This window comes from Mesocricetus auratus, unplaced genomic scaffold, assembly GCF_017639785.1.
Source record: "Mesocricetus auratus isolate SY011 unplaced genomic scaffold, BCM_Maur_2.0 Super-Scaffold_100676, whole genome shotgun sequence".
NCBI lineage: Eukaryota > Metazoa > Chordata > Mammalia > Rodentia > Cricetidae > Mesocricetus > Mesocricetus auratus.
Window position 1 is genome coordinate 151,295,578 of NW_024429266.1, and position 17,773 is coordinate 151,313,350.

At 45.0% G+C, this 17,773-nt stretch overlaps 1 protein-coding gene across 1 annotated transcript in view; it reads left to right on the forward strand.

Annotated features, from left to right (window-relative positions):
• The window catches only part of Txnrd3 (thioredoxin reductase 3), a 35,979-nt gene extending 20,819 nt beyond the window's left edge, over positions 1-15,160 (forward strand). The window contains exons 10-16 of the mRNA XM_005071152.4: positions 1,379-1,471; positions 8,978-9,054; positions 9,496-9,652; positions 11,674-11,781; positions 12,540-12,635; positions 13,727-13,861; positions 14,399-15,160. Coding sequence (XP_005071209.1) covers positions 1,379-1,471; positions 8,978-9,054; positions 9,496-9,652; positions 11,674-11,781; positions 12,540-12,635; positions 13,727-13,861; positions 14,399-14,461 — 729 coding nt within the window. The 3' untranslated portion in view covers positions 14,462-15,160. The remainder of the gene's footprint in view (positions 1-1,378; positions 1,472-8,977; positions 9,055-9,495; positions 9,653-11,673; positions 11,782-12,539; positions 12,636-13,726; positions 13,862-14,398) is intronic.
• Positions 15,161-17,773: the final 2,613 nt, after the last annotated feature.

A 17,773-nucleotide genomic window follows, 5' to 3' on the forward strand; every position in this document is an offset into this window, starting at 1 on the left:
GAAGGTGACAAATCTACCCCAGGTCTGCATGCATGCACAGTGCTGAAGGTGACATATCTACCCCAGGTCTGCATGCACTGCACAGTGCTGAAGGTGACAAATCTACCCCAGGTCTGCATGCATGCACAGTGCTGAAGGTGACATATCTACCCCAGGTCTGCATGCATGCACAGTGCTGAAGGTGACATATCTACCCCAGGTCTGCATGCATGCACAGTGCTGAAGGTGACATATCTACCCCAGGTCTGCATGCACTCACACAGTGCTGAAGGTAATATATATACCCCAGGTCTGCATGCATGCACAGTGCTGAAGGCGACAAATCTACCCCAGGTCTGCATGCATGCACAGTGCTGAAGGTGACATATCTACCCCAGGTCTGCATGCATGCACAGTTCTGAAGGCGACATATCTACCCCAGGTCTGCATGCATGCACAGTGCTTAAGGCGACATATCTACCCCAGGTCTACAAACATACCCACCTGAGGCTCCCTTCTTTCCTTGTGACCATCTCAAGACTGTGATGTCTTAAGCCTCCTGTCTTGTCACCAGCTTTCCTCCTCAGGCAAAGCGGTCCTGCATGCCTTCCGACTGGCTCTCCATCACTCCTTTCCCTCTAAAGACATCCTCTGCACACTGCCTCTAATCTGTTGCCTGTTTCACACCCAATTTTTTTACTCCTTTGAAGCTGCTTTTCAGGAAGCCCAATGGCCACATCTGTCCATACATTATAGGCCTCTCTGCTGCATGTAGTGACATGTCTTGTCTGCCAAGAATTCACTGTTCTGGCTGGTGCAGCCCCAGCCTGTGCCTTCCCATCCAGTCTGCTCAGCCAGCAGTTGCTGGTGCCCATTTGTTTTTTCTGCATCTCTCTTCACCACCCTGTATGTTTTATGAGCGGTCTGTGGCCAGCAGCTGTGAGTTTTGTGTGAGGGCTCAGGGCACTCATATTAACAGCTTCTGTTAAGGTGTCTCTCCTGAACCCCATGCTCACTCAGAAAAACCCAGAGACAGCACTGCTTGAGTCCTCGTGAACACTTCAAATGTAACAAGATAACATTTAAGTACTGTATTTCCCACTTAGACCCCTGCTAATCTTTCTGACCCACCCAGTAAGTGGAACCGCTTAATAAGCCAACACCTGGAAACCCCCTGTGTTCCTTTTTTACACTGCCTCCAGTTTCGGTGAATCTTTGATTTAGTTCTAGCTGCAAAATGTAGATCATGGATGTTTTCTTTCTCTGCTTAGTTCAGGAATCTCTAGTGTGCTCAAACACGCATGTGACCATCACCCTGCAAGTATACCCATACACAAGTATCCTTCGGTTAGTTTGTTCTCTGCCATGTTAGAGCCAATACCTCATGTGTTCTTACTAGATTCAGCAGATGGAGAAAGGCTCACCTGGAATATTGAAAGTCGTGGCTAAATCCACTGAAGGACCGGAAACAGTTGAAGGGGTGTACAACACGGTGAGTGTGTGTGGTAAGTGGTCTTGTAAATGAGCAGAGGCAAGGTGTTGGAAATGACAATAAGTTTAACATTCCTAGTTCTTTGTAAGAGAAGATGACAACTATGAGCAGGGGGCTGCCACCACTCTCATTTTTGGTGAATTCCATGATGAAGTGTACTCATGTGGCATCCTGTCCACAGAAAGCTCTGGAAGTCGACATCCAAACCCCATTGGTCTCTTGTTCTGGAGAATCAGATATTTCATATATAGGTTTACTTGGAAATTTTTCTGGTAAATATTAAGTGTATTTTAAACAAATAAATCAATAAATCAAGTTTTCCTTTTCAAAGACAAACAATTCCCAAATCTTAAACCAGTATGAATGACCCAAGAGGCTGAGGTGCCAAAGGGTGTCTCAGTTACAGTTTTAACAGAAACTGTATGCTTGCTATGTGTTCTTTATCTGTGGGCAGTATATAAATATCTAATAGCTTAACATAAGTTTAGGGAGGAACAGGCAAATTAAAAGTGCATAGCCAAGCCAGAAGACCAACCTCCAACTCTTGAGGCTTTGATTAGGTTCACATGGTGTGTACAGATGGTGGCTGTCTGCTGTGTTTAGTGGTCCAGGAGCATGATGAATCAGTCCAGGCACTGAAATCTTAGTGTCTCCAGCAGAGGTCACCCAGGCCTCTAGGAAGTAGATTTGTTCCTGGGTGCTTGTGTGTTACATGGTCACAGGTGGTCTCTTGTTGTGTATGTGTTTTAAATTGTCATTGTATATGTTATTTCCAGTTCATTAATCATAATATTTTCCCAACCTGATCACATTTTCTACTCCCTCCCTCCTCTCCTCCCAGTCCCTGACCCCAACTTCCCTTTCCCACCCTCTCTGCACTCCTCCTCCTTTGTCTTCAGAAAAGGGCAGGCCTCCTATGGATATCAACCATCCATGCTATATCAAGTTGCAATAAGACTAGGCACCTCCTCAGCTATTGAGACTGGATGAGGCAACCAGTAGGAGGAAAGGGTCCCAAAAGCAGGTAACAGAGTCAGAGACAGCCCCTGTTCCCACTGTTAGGAGTCTCACAAGAAGACCAAGCTACACAACCTAACGTGCAGAGGGCCTAGGTCAGTTCCATGTAAGCTCTTTGGTTGGTGGTTCAATCTCTGGGAGCCCCTATGAGTCCAAGTTAGTTGATTCTGTGAGTTTTCTTGTGGTGTCCTTGGCCCTTCTTGCTCTCATAATTCTTCCTTCCCCTCTTCCACAGGGCTCCCCAAGGTCCGCCTAATGTTTGGCTGTGGGTCTCTGCATCTGTTTCCGTCAGTTGCTGGGTGAAAGCTCTCTGATGACAATTGAACTATGCAACCATCTATGAGTATAGCAGAGTATCATTAGGAATAATTTCATTGACTTTTTTTTGTTGTTGCCAGTTACATTTGGTTCTATCCTAGGTCTCTGGACTGTCCAGGTTCTGGGCCTCCAGGCAGTGTCAGGGGTGGGCTTACTCTCCTGGTATGGGTCTCAAGCTGGATCAGTCATTGGCTTGTCACTCCCACAATTTCTGTGCCACTTTTACTCCAGCATATCTTATAGGTCAAGAAAATTTTGGTTAAAAGTGATATGGCTAGATTGGGGGTCCCAGTTCTTCTGCTGGAAGACTTGCCTGGTTACAGAAGGCCAGTTAAGACTTTGTATCTCCCATTGATAGGAGTCTTAGCTAAGGTCACCCTCATAGGTTCCTGGGAGTTTCCATTGCACTAGGTTTCTAGCTCATCCCAGAGATGCCGCTGATTCCAGTTGTCTTTCCCAATACTGTCTCCCTCCATCCTCCCCCCAACCTGATACTTCCTGTTCCCATGCTTACCCATTGAGACCCCTCCTCAATCCAACTGTGATGTCTTCTTCCCCTTCATAGTGAGTTTCATGTGTTCCCCCTTGAGCCTTCCTTGTTACTTAGCTTCTTTGGGTCTGTGGATTATAGCATGACTATTCTTTACTTTATGGCTAATATCCACCTATAGGCAAGTGCATACCATCTTTGTCTTTCTGGGTCTAGGTAAACTCACTCAGAATAATCTTTTCTAGTTCCATCCATTTGCTGGCAAATTTCATGATGTCATAGTAGAGTAATACACCATTGTGATATGAATCACATTTTCTTTTTCCATTCTTCAGTTGGTGGACATCTAGGTTGTTTCCAGTTTCTGGCTATTACAAATAAAACTGCTATGAACATAGTTGAGCAAGTGTCCTTGTGGTGTGGTAGAGTGTCCTTTGGGTGTATGCCCAGGAGTAGTATAGCTGAATCTTGAGGTAGGTTGATTCTCAATTTTCTAAGAAACTAACACATTGATTTCCCAAGTGGCTATGTAAGTTTTCTCCAGCAATGGAGGAGTGTTCCCCATGCTCAACATCATTGCCAGCATGAACTGTCATTTGTGTTTTTGATCTTAGTCATTCTGAAAGATATAAGATGGAATCTCAGAGTCATTGTGACTTGCATTTCCCTGATGGCTAAGGATGCTGAACATTTATGTTTCTTTGCCATTTGAGATTCATCTGTTGAGAATTCTATTTAGATCTGTACCCCATTTTAAAATTGGATTTTGTTTTTGATGCCTAGTTTCTTGAGTTCTTTTGGAAATCAGCCCTCTGTCAGATGTGGGGTTAGTGAAAATCTTTTCCCATTCTGTGGGTTGTCATTTTGTCATATTGATAGTGTCCTTTGCCTTACAGAAGCTTTTCAGTTTCATGAGGTCCCATTTATTAATTGTTGGTCTTAGTGCCTGTACTATTGGTCTTTTGCTCAGGAAGTTGTCTCCTATGCCAGTGCATTCAAGGCTATTTTGCACTTTCTTTCCTAACAAATTCAGTGTATCTGGTTTTGCATTGAGGTCTTTAATCCACTTGAACTTGAGTTTTGTTCAGTCTGACACCCAGTTAAACCAGCACTGTTTGTTGAAGATACTTTCTTTTTCCATTGTGTATCTCTTGCTTCTTTATCAAAAAATCAGGGATCCATAGGTATGTGAATTTAAGTCTGGGTCTTTGATCCAGTTACATTGATCAACTTGTCTGTTTTTATGCCAATACCATGTAGTTTTTTTAATTACTATAGCTCTGTATAGTAATAGAGCTTGAAATCTGGGATGGTGATACCAATGGAAGTTCTTTTATTGTGCAGGATTGTTTTTCCATATGAAGTTGAGTATTGTTCCTTCAAGGTCTATGAAGAATTGTGCTGGGATTTTGATGGAGATTGCATTGAATCTGTAGATTGCTTTTGGTAGGATGGCCATTTTTACTATGTTGATCATGCCAATCCATGAGAATGATAGATCTTTCTGTCTTCTGATATCTTCAGTTATTTTTCTTCAAAGACTTGAAGTTCTTGTCATACAGGTCTTTCACTTGTTTGGTTAGATTATACCAAGTTATTTTATATTATTTGTGGCTATTGGAAAGGGTGTTGTTTCCTTAATTTCCTTCTGATCCCATTTGTTGTTTGTATACAGAAGGGCTACTGATTTTTTGACTTTATTTTATATCCAGCCACTTTGTATCCAGCTGTAGGAGTTCCCTGGTAGAATTTTTGGGGTTATTTATGTATACCATCATATCATTTGAAAATAGTGACTCTTGACTTCTTCTTTTCCAATTTGTATCCCCTTGATCTCCTTTAGTTGTCTTATTGCTCTCACAAGGACTTCAAGTACAATATTGAATAGATATGGAGAGAATGGACAGTCTTGTCTTGTTCCTGATTTTAGTGGAATTGCTTTACATTTCTCTCTATTTAATTTGATGTTGGCTATTGTCTTGCTGTATATTGTCTTTATTATGTTTAGGTATGTCTCTTGTATTCCTGATCCCTCCAATACTTTTATCATGAAAGGGTGTTGCATTTTGTCAAAGGCTTTTTCAGTATCGAATGAGATGATCATGTGTTTTTTCTTTCTTTTTATTTGTAAGGTGGATTACATTGACAGCTTTTCTATGTTGAAGCATCTCTGCATGTCTGAGATGAAGCCTATTTGATCATGGTGGATGGTCTCTTTGATATGTTCTTTGATTCAACTTTCGAGTATTTTATTATTTTTGCATCAGTGTTCATGAGGGAAATTGGTCTATAATTCTCTTTCTTTGTTGAATCTTTGTGTGGTTTGTGTATTAGGGTAACTGTGGCTTCGTAAAATGAATTTGGCAATGCTCCTTCTGTTTCTGTTTTATGGAATAATTTGAAGCATATTGGTATTAGCTCTTCTTTGAAAGTATGGTAGAATTCTGCACTAAAACCATCTGTCCCTGGGCCTTTTTTTTTTTTTTTTTGGTTAGGAGACTTTTGATGACTGCTTCTATTTCTTTTGGAGTTATAGATCTATTTAAATTATGTGCTGATATATTATTTATGATTTATTAAAGCCTGCCTAAGGATTCAGAAAACAAAGCCAGCCACAAGCTATAGAGGTCAGGCAATGGTGATATATGCCTTTAATCTCAGTAGCCACATTAGTGAGCCGTAGAAGCTCAATAGTGGTGGCACACACCTTTAATCCCAGGACTTAGGTGACAGAGGTAGATAAATCTCTACGAGGCCAAAGTTATCCAGATCTACACAAGATTGAACCAGTCTAAAGGAGAATTAGAGCTTATGCTTTTAATCCCAGCCCTACAGAGGTATATAAAAGACAGGAACCCAGTGTCTCAGGCTACATTCTGAGATTCATTCTCTAGTCATGTTGAGGAGAGGCAACAGTCTGATGCTTTGAGGAGAGCTCATGGAGACAGGGTCAACCCTTTCAGTCTGAGGTAGAGGTAAGAGTTAGTGGCCAGCTTCTTTGATTTTCTGATCTTCAGTTTAAAGCTTGAACCCCAATATCTGTCTCTGCATTTTTATTTTTCATGTAACAAAATTGATTTCACTTTGGTATCTATCGAGTAAATTGTCCATTTCTTTCCAGCTATGTGGAATGCATATTTTTGAAGTATGACCTTTGCATACATGTTAAGAATTGCAATGTCCTCTTGGTGAATTTTTTTCCTTTGTTGGGCAGGCTTTAACGGGGTGTTAGTGGGTGGTGGGCAATGTCTTACTTGGGGTCCCTACAACCAGCCTAGCCTCCTGTAAAGCAGCCAAAGTTGTGAGCTACAGATGGTTTCTTTGTGTCTTTTACTGTGCTTCTGTTGCATAAAAATGCTATTTTTTGTGGTGTTTTAAAATTATTTGTGTAACTCCTACCTGAATCCCTTTCCTTACATTGCTTCGGGTTTTCTGTACACACCTTCATATTCTTTGGCAGCAAGAGTGGTTTTGTCTCTTCTCAGCTGTAAGTGCTGGTTAGCTTGGTCAACTTGACTCAGACCAGAGACATCCAGGAAGAAAGAATGTCAACCGAGGAATGGAGGAATCCTCTCTATCAGGCTGGTGTGTGGGCATGTCCTCAGATGTTTCAGATATTTTCTTGATTGATGTGGCAGGCTCATCCACTGGGCTGCCCCAGGCAAGTGCTTGGGGCTGTATAGGCAAGCAGGGAGCAGCTTCTTCTTTGGTTCCTGCCTCTGCTCCTTCTTGAGCTCCCTCCCTGACTTCCCTGAGTGATGGACTATGACCAGAAGTGTGAGTTGAAATGAAATAAACCCTTTCCTTCCAAGCTGGTTGGTCAGTGTTTGTGGAAGCCACAGAAAGCCACCTAGGACACTAGCCAGGACCCCAGTGCAAGATTTATGTGAAGCAGTGGCAACATGTTTGATATTGTGTTTGATATAACAAAAGGCAGGTTTCAGTGGTTTCTTATGAAAGAGTGAAGCTCTCCATGTGTCCTGGTAGGCAGTCGAGACATTCTAATTTTTGTTTGCTAAGTGTTTTTGTTTTTTGTTTTGCTCACTTTTTCTTTATTTTAAAATTAAGCACAGATATTCAGTTGTAACTTTTTCTACAGCTACTGGGAAGCATTGGTTTCCTTTAAACCTGTCAAGGTGTTGAGTGACCTTCTAATCATCAGTCAGCCTTGGATTCTTAGAATCAACCCAGTTCAGTGGCTTCAATTTGATTGTTTAGAATTTAAATATCTATAGTTATGAGTCATATTGGTGTGTATATGCATGTGTAAGTGCACATGTGTGGTGTATGAGTGTGTATACATGTGTGTATTTGTATGTGTATGTATTTGGGTGAGTAAATCAGTCTCTCACTAAACAGACAAGGCTGGCTTTAAACTTCCTATGTTGCTGAGGTTGGCCTCAAACTAACAGTGATCCTCCAGCCTTGGTCTCCTAAGTGCTGGGGTTGCTTTATTATTTCGTCTTTTTGGAATTAGTCCATTTCAACTAAGGTTTCCAACACATTGGTTTGTAGTTGCTCATATATAACTTGCAGTTAGATGATTAGACCTATTGTGCAGTTGATCATTTTTGGCAAATGCTTGTGGTGGAACATGCCTGTGAGTCCAGAAAGCTCTATGTCCCTTCCAGTTTCCAGTGACCCTGCCTGGTTCTGTCACCACAGACTGCATATCATTGTGGCATTTGCCCCTCAGTGCCTAGCGTGTTGTGTCTAGGTTGCATTTCTAGGTTGTGTGCATCTGTAACTGGGGGCAGGATGGGGTAGACATTGCAAGGCTGTTGGTACATTTCCCTGTGTGTGGTTTGGGTTTATGACAATTCAGCACAGCATGGCTGGAGTAGTTAGTAGAAGCAGTGAGTGATAAGAGCACAAGAAAGGGCTGAGGTCCCACAATCCCCTTTGAGGGCTTGCTCCTAGTGACCTCACTTCCTCTCCACAGACCTCACCTCTCAAAGGTTCCTCAGCTCCCCGGGGCACCACAGGCTGGGGCCAACTCTTTAACACAGAGCCTCTGGAAGACATTTATACAAACCATAGTAAGGACACACTTGTGTGACCTCATTTTACTTTAATTATCACCAAATCCCTCCCTCTCTCCAAATTCTGTCACAGGTTGGGCTAGTACAGAAACATGTGAGTTTGGAAGGGATACAACTCATGAGCTTATGTAGGTTTTGTGTGTGTGTGTGTGTGTGTGTGTGTGTGTGTGTGTGTGTGTGTTATGTTGGGTTAATGTTGGACAGACTCCAGAATTACCTAGGAGATTGACCTCTGGGTATGCTTGGGGGATTATCTTGATTGTTTTAACTGAGATGGAAAGACTTGCCCACTCTGGGCTATGCCAATCCCTGGCTGGCACTTTGCCTTATAGAAATCAAGAAAGAGCTGAGCAGCCTATGCATCTATCACTCTCTGCTTCCTGATTGACTTCCCCATCATGAACTATGGCCACAATAAACCCTTTCTCCTTTAAGATGCTTTTGTTGGACTATTTTACCACAGCTACAGAGGAGAAACTAAGACAGTTGCTAAGCCAGCCATGTCCGTAAAATCCACTGGTACAGGCTGCTTATAATATTTCATTGCTATCCATTTAATGCCTCCAGCATCTGTAGTGGTGTAGTCCTTGTCATTCTCATGGGGATAACTTATGCTTCTGGTTTCTTTTCTAAATGCAGGTTTTGTTAGCAATTGGTCGTGAATCCTGTACAAGGAAAATAGGGCTGGAGAAGATCGGGGTCAAAATCAATGAGAAGTAAGTGTAGGGTGGTGGCACTGTTACTGCACATTACCCCATAAAATCTTTTTAAATTGCTAAGACAGAGCATTCTGATGCCTAAAATTTCTCACCATAAGTGTTAATTTCTGGATCAACCAATTAGGGATGCTTAGCCTTAAAGGGCTCATGTATTCAATAGCAATCCAAAACATATTCATAGAAATATGTTCTCCCACTGTATGTGATTTAGGGAGAATTTTGATGTCTTTGATCAATCAAAGTGAAAAATTCTGAAGCCCCGGAGGTGATTGGGGAATGTGAAGGCTTCAGACCGGCAGGAAGCATGGTCTAAGCTGTTGCCTCCTAGGTCACTGGACACCTCAGTGCCCGGGCTGTGGAAGCTTCCATGTTGTTGATCTGCATGGTGCCAGTCAGCAGTACGGCATTCAGTGTGTGCTTTCTTTCTCACTCTACCAGGAATGGCAAAATACCAGTAAATGACGTGGAACAGACCAATGTGCCTCATGTCTATGCTATTGGGGACATATTGGAGGGCAAACCAGAGCTCACACCTGTTGCTATACAGGCAGGCAAGCTGCTAGCTCGAAGACTGTTTGGGGGCTCTTTGGAAAAGGTAAGTTTTTTCCTGTTATTGCCCTGTGTGTTTGTATCTATGTGTGCCTGTCTGTCTCTCTATGTGTCTGTGTGCATGTCTCTGTGTTTCTTTATGTCTGTTCTTTGTGTGTCTGTGCCCATGTCCCTGTGTATGTGTATATATGCATATGCATGTGTTTATGTGTATCTCTCTCCCTCTCCCTTACTTCCCCCCTCTGTGAATGTGTATATATCTTTTGTGTAAGTATAAGTGTATATGTGCGTCGAACTGTGTGTATGTCTTGGTGTGTGAATGTATATGTGTATGTGTGTATATCTGCGTGTGTGTTTGTAGCTGAAGTCTGGTCTCATGAATGCGAAGTCCTCTACCACCAAGCTTCATCCCTGTCCTGAGATAGTATCTTGATCAAAATTAGGATTTCAAAATTAGTAAGTAAAGGTTCTTAGGGATAATTTGCAGTTAAGTTACTACCAACCAAAGCTGTGTTTTTTACATCACTATGATAGTAGAAGATTACTGTGGGTCCAGCCCCAAGACTCACCAGATGGGTGGAGGCTGAGTCCACCAGGCTGAGTCCACAGATGACAATCCACAGATGTGTTATGTGCCAGAGTGCTGTGAGTTGGTTGCTCCAGGGCAGGAAAAGATGCCTGAATTATCTGACAGGCTAGAAACAGACTTCATAAGTGGCCTGCTGCAGCTGACAATAGAGAATGTCCCCTCCTGAGCAGGACACTTACACTGCCTCTTACACTGCCTACTTGATAAACCCCATTCACTAGCAATTTCACTTACATCTTTTGTAACAGAAAGCAATGGACTTTTCTAGTAGGTGTATCATCAGATTAAAGCTCAAGGTTTGTGGGAATAATAGTGTCCTCATGGGGCCTCATCCTTGGGAGGAAAATTCTGCTGTCCGTAGTACTGGGGACCTGTGCCAGGGCTAGCAGATGACACGTCGTGACTCTGCTTTTGTGAGCTCACACTTATCCTCAGTGTATTTGGGGTGTGCCGTGGAGGAGGCAGAAGGCCATATGTCCCTCAGCTTCATTTAGGACACCAGACAGCAAAGGTACTGCATGAACATCTCACCTGGATGCTCGGTCTCTCGAGTTGCGCTACTCAGCCCATTATTATCTTTGAAATAACTCTAGTAAATACACTTTCCTCTTCTCTGAGTGTTTTGAAGACAAATCGGTCTAATTTGTCTCTAGCTGCTGGTGCTTTGGTTGCTTAAATACAATGATATCTACCTTTTCGACTTCAGTTTAGATGCTGTCCGGAAACTCAACCAAAGTCCAGCAAAATGGGGAGGTGGGACAGTGGTTAAATACTTGCCACAAAGTGTAAGGACCACAGTTGGGACCCCTCAAAACCTATGTGTGGTAGTGCATCTGTAATTCCAGCCTTGGAAAATGGAAATGGGATCCCTTGAGCAAAATGGCCAATGTGACTAACTGTACAGCTAGCTCTGGGTTTGACTAAGAGACCCTGCTTCAATTGATAAGGTGGAAGAATGATGGAGCATGATTCCTAGCATCGACCTCAGGCCTCTACATGTGCATTTGCGTGCACACACATACATGTGCATGCTAGCACACACATGCACATACCTATCTATACTCACGAAACACATTCACACACAAGGGCTGGAGAGTTGGCTCAGTAGTCAAGAGCATCTATAGCTCTTGGAGAGGACCCAGGTTTAATTCCTAGCACTGCATGGTAGCTCACAACTGTCTGCAACTCCAGTTCCAGGGGATTCAACACCCTCATCTGGCCTTTGTAGGCGTCAGACATACATGTGGTGTACACACATATTTTGAGGATAACACCCACATCCATCAAAGGAAATAGTAAGTATATTTTGGGCACACTCATTTACATGCTCACCAGCACATTTAGACTTCTCCAGCCTTCCATCAGTTGGCTCTTGTATCCACCAAGTCCCTTTTAATCTTACACTGCCTTTTATGAATCCGTGTTGTAGAAACCTGCTGGGAAGCAGATCATAGGAGTATTGTGTGTTTCTCTTCCAGTGTGATTATGTTAATGTCCCAACAACGGTGTTCACACCTCTGGAATATGGCTGCTGTGGGCTGTCTGAAGAGAAAGCCATCGAAGTGCATAAAAAAGAGAATCTGGAAGTAAGGACCACATCTCCTTCAGAATCAACCATCCTTCCTTGAAGCCACTTTTTATGTTGTAACTTTGCAAGTCTCTTTTGTGCTAATGTTAGAGAAATCATCCTTCTCTTTGGGAGAATTTGAAGTGAATTTGTCTCACTTGCAAAGTGGTACAAATAACACAGCTTTGGTGAGAGGGCAGTAGGGTGTGTGACTTGGGACATTAGAGATACAGTATGGAAGGCCCTTGTCCCATGTGCAGTGACTCGGAGGATCCACCCCAGAGACTTGGCTGTCCAAGTGTGTGGGGTGCTCTGGGCTCTGCTGGGGTCAGTGGCACAGGCACTTCATCTTGGAAGGCAGAACAGTTCCGTGTCTTCAGATCTGGGTTTAGGGTGGGCGAGCCACTAGGTGGGTTCTCAGTTGTCACCTTCTCAGCCCACACAGAAACTAGTGTGGCACTGTGGGCCAACAACACTCTAAGTGCTTGAAAGTGGAGTTTTGCTAACTGGAGACTGTTTCTTTCTCTGACTAATGGCTGCACAAAGCAAAAGTGACAAGTTGCTGGTGTTTTGGGAACCTGGCTCCAATGCAACTACCAGTGTACCCCATGTGGGGCCTCGGGCTTCCAGTGCTGCAAGCTGCTGTAGTCTGTCACCGTGTGTGTGTGTGTGTGTGTGTGTGTGTGTGTGTGTGTGTGTGTGTGTTGGGGGACTAAAGAGTGTATCAAGGAGTGGGTTACATGCAGTGTTAATGTCGGCCTCTCCCTTCTGGTCCAGGTATATCACACCTTGTTCTGGCCTCTGGAGTGGACGGTCGCTGGCAGAGACAACAATACCTGTTATGCAAAGATAATCTGCAACAAATTTGACAATGTATGTAGATACCTGGATGCTGTTGTTTCTGTTCTACTTTATTCTACTCCATTTTCTCTGGGGATTGGGCCCAGGGCTTCATTTGTGTAATGCACACCCTCTAACCCAGACTGTTCCCCAAGCCTCACACCCTTTATCCAAGCTGCCTCCCAAACCTCATACCCTCTACCCCGGGATGTCCCCCCCAGCCTCATCCACTGTGGTTTTAGAATGCAGCTTGGATTTATGTGAATATATAGAATGCGGCTAGTTGGGTTTATATGACATCTTTAAAGATAGAATTGGGGCATGAGCGAGCTGAGCTCTCAGCTGATTGCAGAGGCTGAGGCAGGAGCAGATTCCCAGCTCGGCTGGGACTGTCAGGCAGTGAGAAGTTAGCTACCCAGAGCCAACAGTTTAACCCTGATGGTTTAGAGCTGTGAAGGTTAACACTGGCCACCATCCGGCACTGTGTATGGTGCATGTGTGTGTATGTGTCACTGGTGGTATGGCATGTGTGGAGTGCTGAGGAGAGGCGCTCTCAGGGGTGACAGGGCTGAGATGTGCCTTGCTCTGTCATCTGCGTGCACACTCCCTTCGTCTGTCCTTCATCAGAATGGAGGCCAGACTCTGATGAGAAGGCTCGTCAGTAGACAGCCTGTGCTCAGTGCTACCCTGGACACCCACCATGACCTGCCCTGCTGACAGCCTCTATTAGCCATTCTTGAGCTCTGCCTAGTGTCAGGAGCAGGCCGCTGTTCACTAGGTCGACAAACCCTCCTCTAGGAAGACCCAACGCCTTGGGTACTCCAGCGCAGGCCCTTGGTTCATATGTGCAGTGTTTGTGTGGCATGTCTCAGCATGATCCGGAAGTCACGTCCCACCCACAGGCTCCATCATGGCGGTGGGGTCGGGGGGTAGATTGACTGCAGTAGTAAATTAGGGTGTGAGTTAGTTCTGACCACACTTTATCGGCTCCTTTGGGAGGCTGTTCTCTGCTCAGTTCCTCTCCTGTGGGAGACCCCATATATCTTAGCTGTGAACAGCAGGGAGTGGATTTCTGTTCTGACCCTAGGTTTATGGAAATTCTCTGTTCTGTCCCTGCATTAAAGGAGCGTGTGGTGGGATTTCACCTTCTGGGGCCAAATGCTGGTGAAATCACACAGGGATTTGCAGCTGCTATGAAATGTGGGCTCACAAAGAAGCTACTAAATGACACCATTGGAATCCATCCCACATGTGGTGAGGTAAGGAACAGGAGGGTGTGTGTGTGTGTGTGTGTGTGTGTGTGTGTGTGTGCGTGTGTGTGTGTGTGTGTGTGTGTGCATGTATGCATTCGTGCATGAGTGTGTGCGTGTGTGGACAGCCTTGAATGTCATTCCTTAGGTACTGTTCACCTCTTTTGGAAACAGGGTGTCACTCTGGCCTGAAGCTTGCCAATAGGTTAGGCTGGCTGCCCAGCAAGACCTGGCGTGCACTTACCTCTGCCTCCATGGCACAGAGACTTTACAAGCATGTGCCGGCACACTCCGCCTGGGTTTTGGGGCCTGGATTTGGGCCCTCTGCTTGCGTGGGTAGCTCTTTACCCATCAAGAGTCTCCCCAAACCCCAGTGAGGTTCTTTGAATGGGCTTCACAGTTATGAAACACACTGTCAATAGTTTTTAACTTCTAATACATTTTATATTAGCAACTTAATTTAATGTGTTCTATCAGTGCAGCTGGAGCACGTCCTCATAAAGCAGCAGTGACATTGCTGTATGCTGTCTTCTTCCTTGTAAACAGGTATTTACAACGTTGGAAATCACGAAGTCCTCAGGGCTGGACGTTACTCAGAAAGGCTGCTGAGGCTAGCCCTGCTGTTGTTGGGTTCCCCTGCCATACTCTCTCCCTGCCCATGACATCTGCTTGGGAACTGGAGGACCAGTTCTGGGCTTTCTCCTGGCACAGAGATGAGAAGGTGGCAGAGGCCCAGCAGCAGCAGCATCTGTAGTCTCCACTGATGGCATGCAGCAGTCAGGCTGCATCTGTGACGCCTTGGCTCGTAACCCCTGGAGGTGAACCAAGGCTGACTCCTGGACATCAGACTTGACTACCGCTCCCCACCACCCGCCCGCGCACCCCCAGCCTTGGATGGCACAGCGAGCTCACTCCCTTTCCCAGTTGCCAGTTCTTTGACTTTTGCTTTGTTTCCATGAAGATATTATATTTTTCAGTGTGGTCTTGTCTGTTAAGAGGCTTGTGGGTCTAGAGTGCAACTCTTAAGGATTCATGGCGTCTAGAGAGCCAGGTTAGAGCAGCTGGCTGCACAGGATTGCTGAATTATCCGGAGGCCCATGCACTCACTGCCTAGCCTTTAAAAGGTACACTTAACCTCCTGTCAGAAACCTGACTTGTACCTCATCCCTTGCACATCTGAGGATGAGAACCCTGAAGCCAGTCTCCCCCCTAGTCTCTGAACTAGCCGAGCATCACACGTAAGAGAATAGTTGTTGAATAGTTTCTCCATGTTAATCTTAAGGGTACTATTAAAAAGATTTTACTGCAGTCTGTGTGGTCTCATTTCAGCCTGTTACACATGATTTTGCCATGGTGTGTGTAATGAATAGGGTAGTTAATGAACGGGTAACCCCAAGGGTTTCACTCAAACTTAAACACGACGGCATCGAGCAGGCCTTTGGAGAGGGTGGGCATCTCTCAGGTCTTTCTGGAAGACTTCAGAGGATCACAGTGACCTGATACTGGGCTATTCGAAGCCACCCACTCTCTTGAGTGTCACTACCATTTGAGCAGAGTGCCACAGGCTTGCATGGTTCTGTGGCCAGAATTTCTAGGTATAAGGGTTTTGTTTTGTTTAAGTTTTGAGACAAGGTCTTGCTGTGTGTCCAGGCTGCCCTTGAACTTTTGATCGTCCTTCCTTAGCCTGCTGGTTGAGGTTACAATTGCACATCAGAGGTGGAGTGAGGATGAGAGCCCAGGAAACTAACACAGGATTCCTTACTGAGTTGCTTTTGTTGTTGTTGTTGTTTCTCGAGACAGGGTTTCTCTGTGGCTTTGGAGGCTATCCTGGAACTAGCTCTTGTAAACCAGGCTGGTCTCAAACTCACAGAGATCCACCTGCCTCTGCCTCCTGATTAAAGGTGTGCGCCACCAATGCCCGCCCCAGTGAGTTGCTTTATTGGAGACAGAAAACTACCAGAGTGAGGAAGGAGAACGTTGGGGAGGTGGCCTCTCTGTGAGTGAGGTGGCGACAGCACTGGGTGAGGTGGAGATAGTGTATCTCTCGCTGGACATGGTGCGGGCGGGGAACAGAACGAAGTTTAAGGGAAAGTGATATTTGGGTAGATGAAGAGAAGAATTTCTAAGCTACAAGGCAGTACAACCTTATCATGTTGGGGTAGACAGAGCTTCCTTTTCTATAGAAATCATGATCCATTAAAAATACTTCACTAAAAATTTAAAAATGTTAGCCGGGTGGTGGTGGTGTATGGGAAGCAGAGGCAGGAGGATCTCTGTGAGTTTGAGGCCAGCCTGCTCTAAAGAAATAGTTCCAGGACAGCTAGGGCTGTTACATAGTGAAACCCTGTCTTGAAAATACACATTTTTTAAAATGTCTATTTTGGCTTATTTTTGAGGTAGGGTTTGGGAACTGAAAATCCTTCTGTCCAGCCTCCCAAATGCTGGGATTGCAGGCATGGCCCACCAGAGAGGCAGCCTTTTCTCTTCACAAGTTCAACATGAGCTGACTAACAGGACATTCTGTTGTAAGTCACTCATATTTCAAAACTGATTTTTAACCAATGTTCCAAGTACTGGGCTAACCCGTCGACTAAACAACAGGCCCGACCAGGTGAGAAAATGTGTGTAGGTAGAAGGAGGGGTGTCTGTTTCCAGTTGGTGTGGCTGGGTACAGGCCAGATGAGGGAGGAGAGAGGGGCAGGCCTGTGGGAGGAGGGGCAGGGTTTGTTGCTCGGGTCTGTACTGAGGGGCCTGACCCTCCTGACTTGTGACTTGTGCGTCCCCGTGTCATGTATAGACTGCTCTCATGTGTCTTCATCTTGCATCTAGAATGTTCGATGAAGGAATTAGCTTCTGAGACTGTTGGCTGTTCTCTCTCTTATTTGAAGCACATGCTGTTGGCTCCTGTGGGTTGTGCTGGGTCATTTGTACCCAAGGCTGCCAGGGTCCCTCACCTGTTATCACTTTCCCCAATTCAAACATAGTTGCTGCACTTTGGGGGCAGTGAGTTTAGAATGCTTGCCAAATGTGGGTGGTGGTAACTTTATTTCTGCTTCCTCAGGAAGAGAGCTAATGTGGGAACATATAATGGCGCCTCTGCAGCTGCCTGCTAGCTGACATACATTTCCACACAGTCACTGCCAGGTGTCAGGGAGGCCATGCAGCCAGAGGTGTGGAGAGTACCTGGAGGCAACACACACTGACTAGTGCCCAGACAGTGGTCTTTTTCACTTACTTCATGTGTATGGGTATTTTGTTTCACATGTCTGTGCACTGTGTGTATGCCTGGTGCCTGCAAAGGCCAGAGGAGGGCACTGGATCCCCTGTGGCAGGAGTTACAGATGATCGGGCCACCATGGGGGTGCTGCCAACAGAACTCTGCTCTTAGCCACTGAGTCATTTTTCTGTGTCTCAGACTGTCTTCTTAAAGGATAAATGTTCCCTTGGCATGTCTTCTTTGAGTGGCTAGTGACCAGGAATGACCAAATCAACGCTTTCAGGAGATGGCCTATCCTCCATGTAGAAAGACTTCTTTGCAGTTGAACTTGGCTCATCCCTTCAGTAGCAAAGGCAGCTAAAGTCTCTGGTGACTTGAAAAGGGGTGTTTGTGGGACTAATTAAACTAGCAGCGGTGGATGACCTCAGAACCATTGGCAACAGTAGCCTTTGTTAAATGTTGCAGTGTCACTTAGTCTCCTGTGTATCGCCTTGGCTTGGGCATGTGGTGGTGGTAACTAGCCTGTGTAGGGCCTTGTACATTGTGCCCTCTGAGTTTGCATCAGAGTAGGAATGCCAGGCAAGGTGAGCACACAGTTACACGAATAGTTTTTGTCAGGTCCCGAGAAGGGGATGGGCACAGAACTCTCCAACGATAAACCTAAAGGGCTTATTCCCAGAAGAACTGTCCCCATGGAGAGCCAT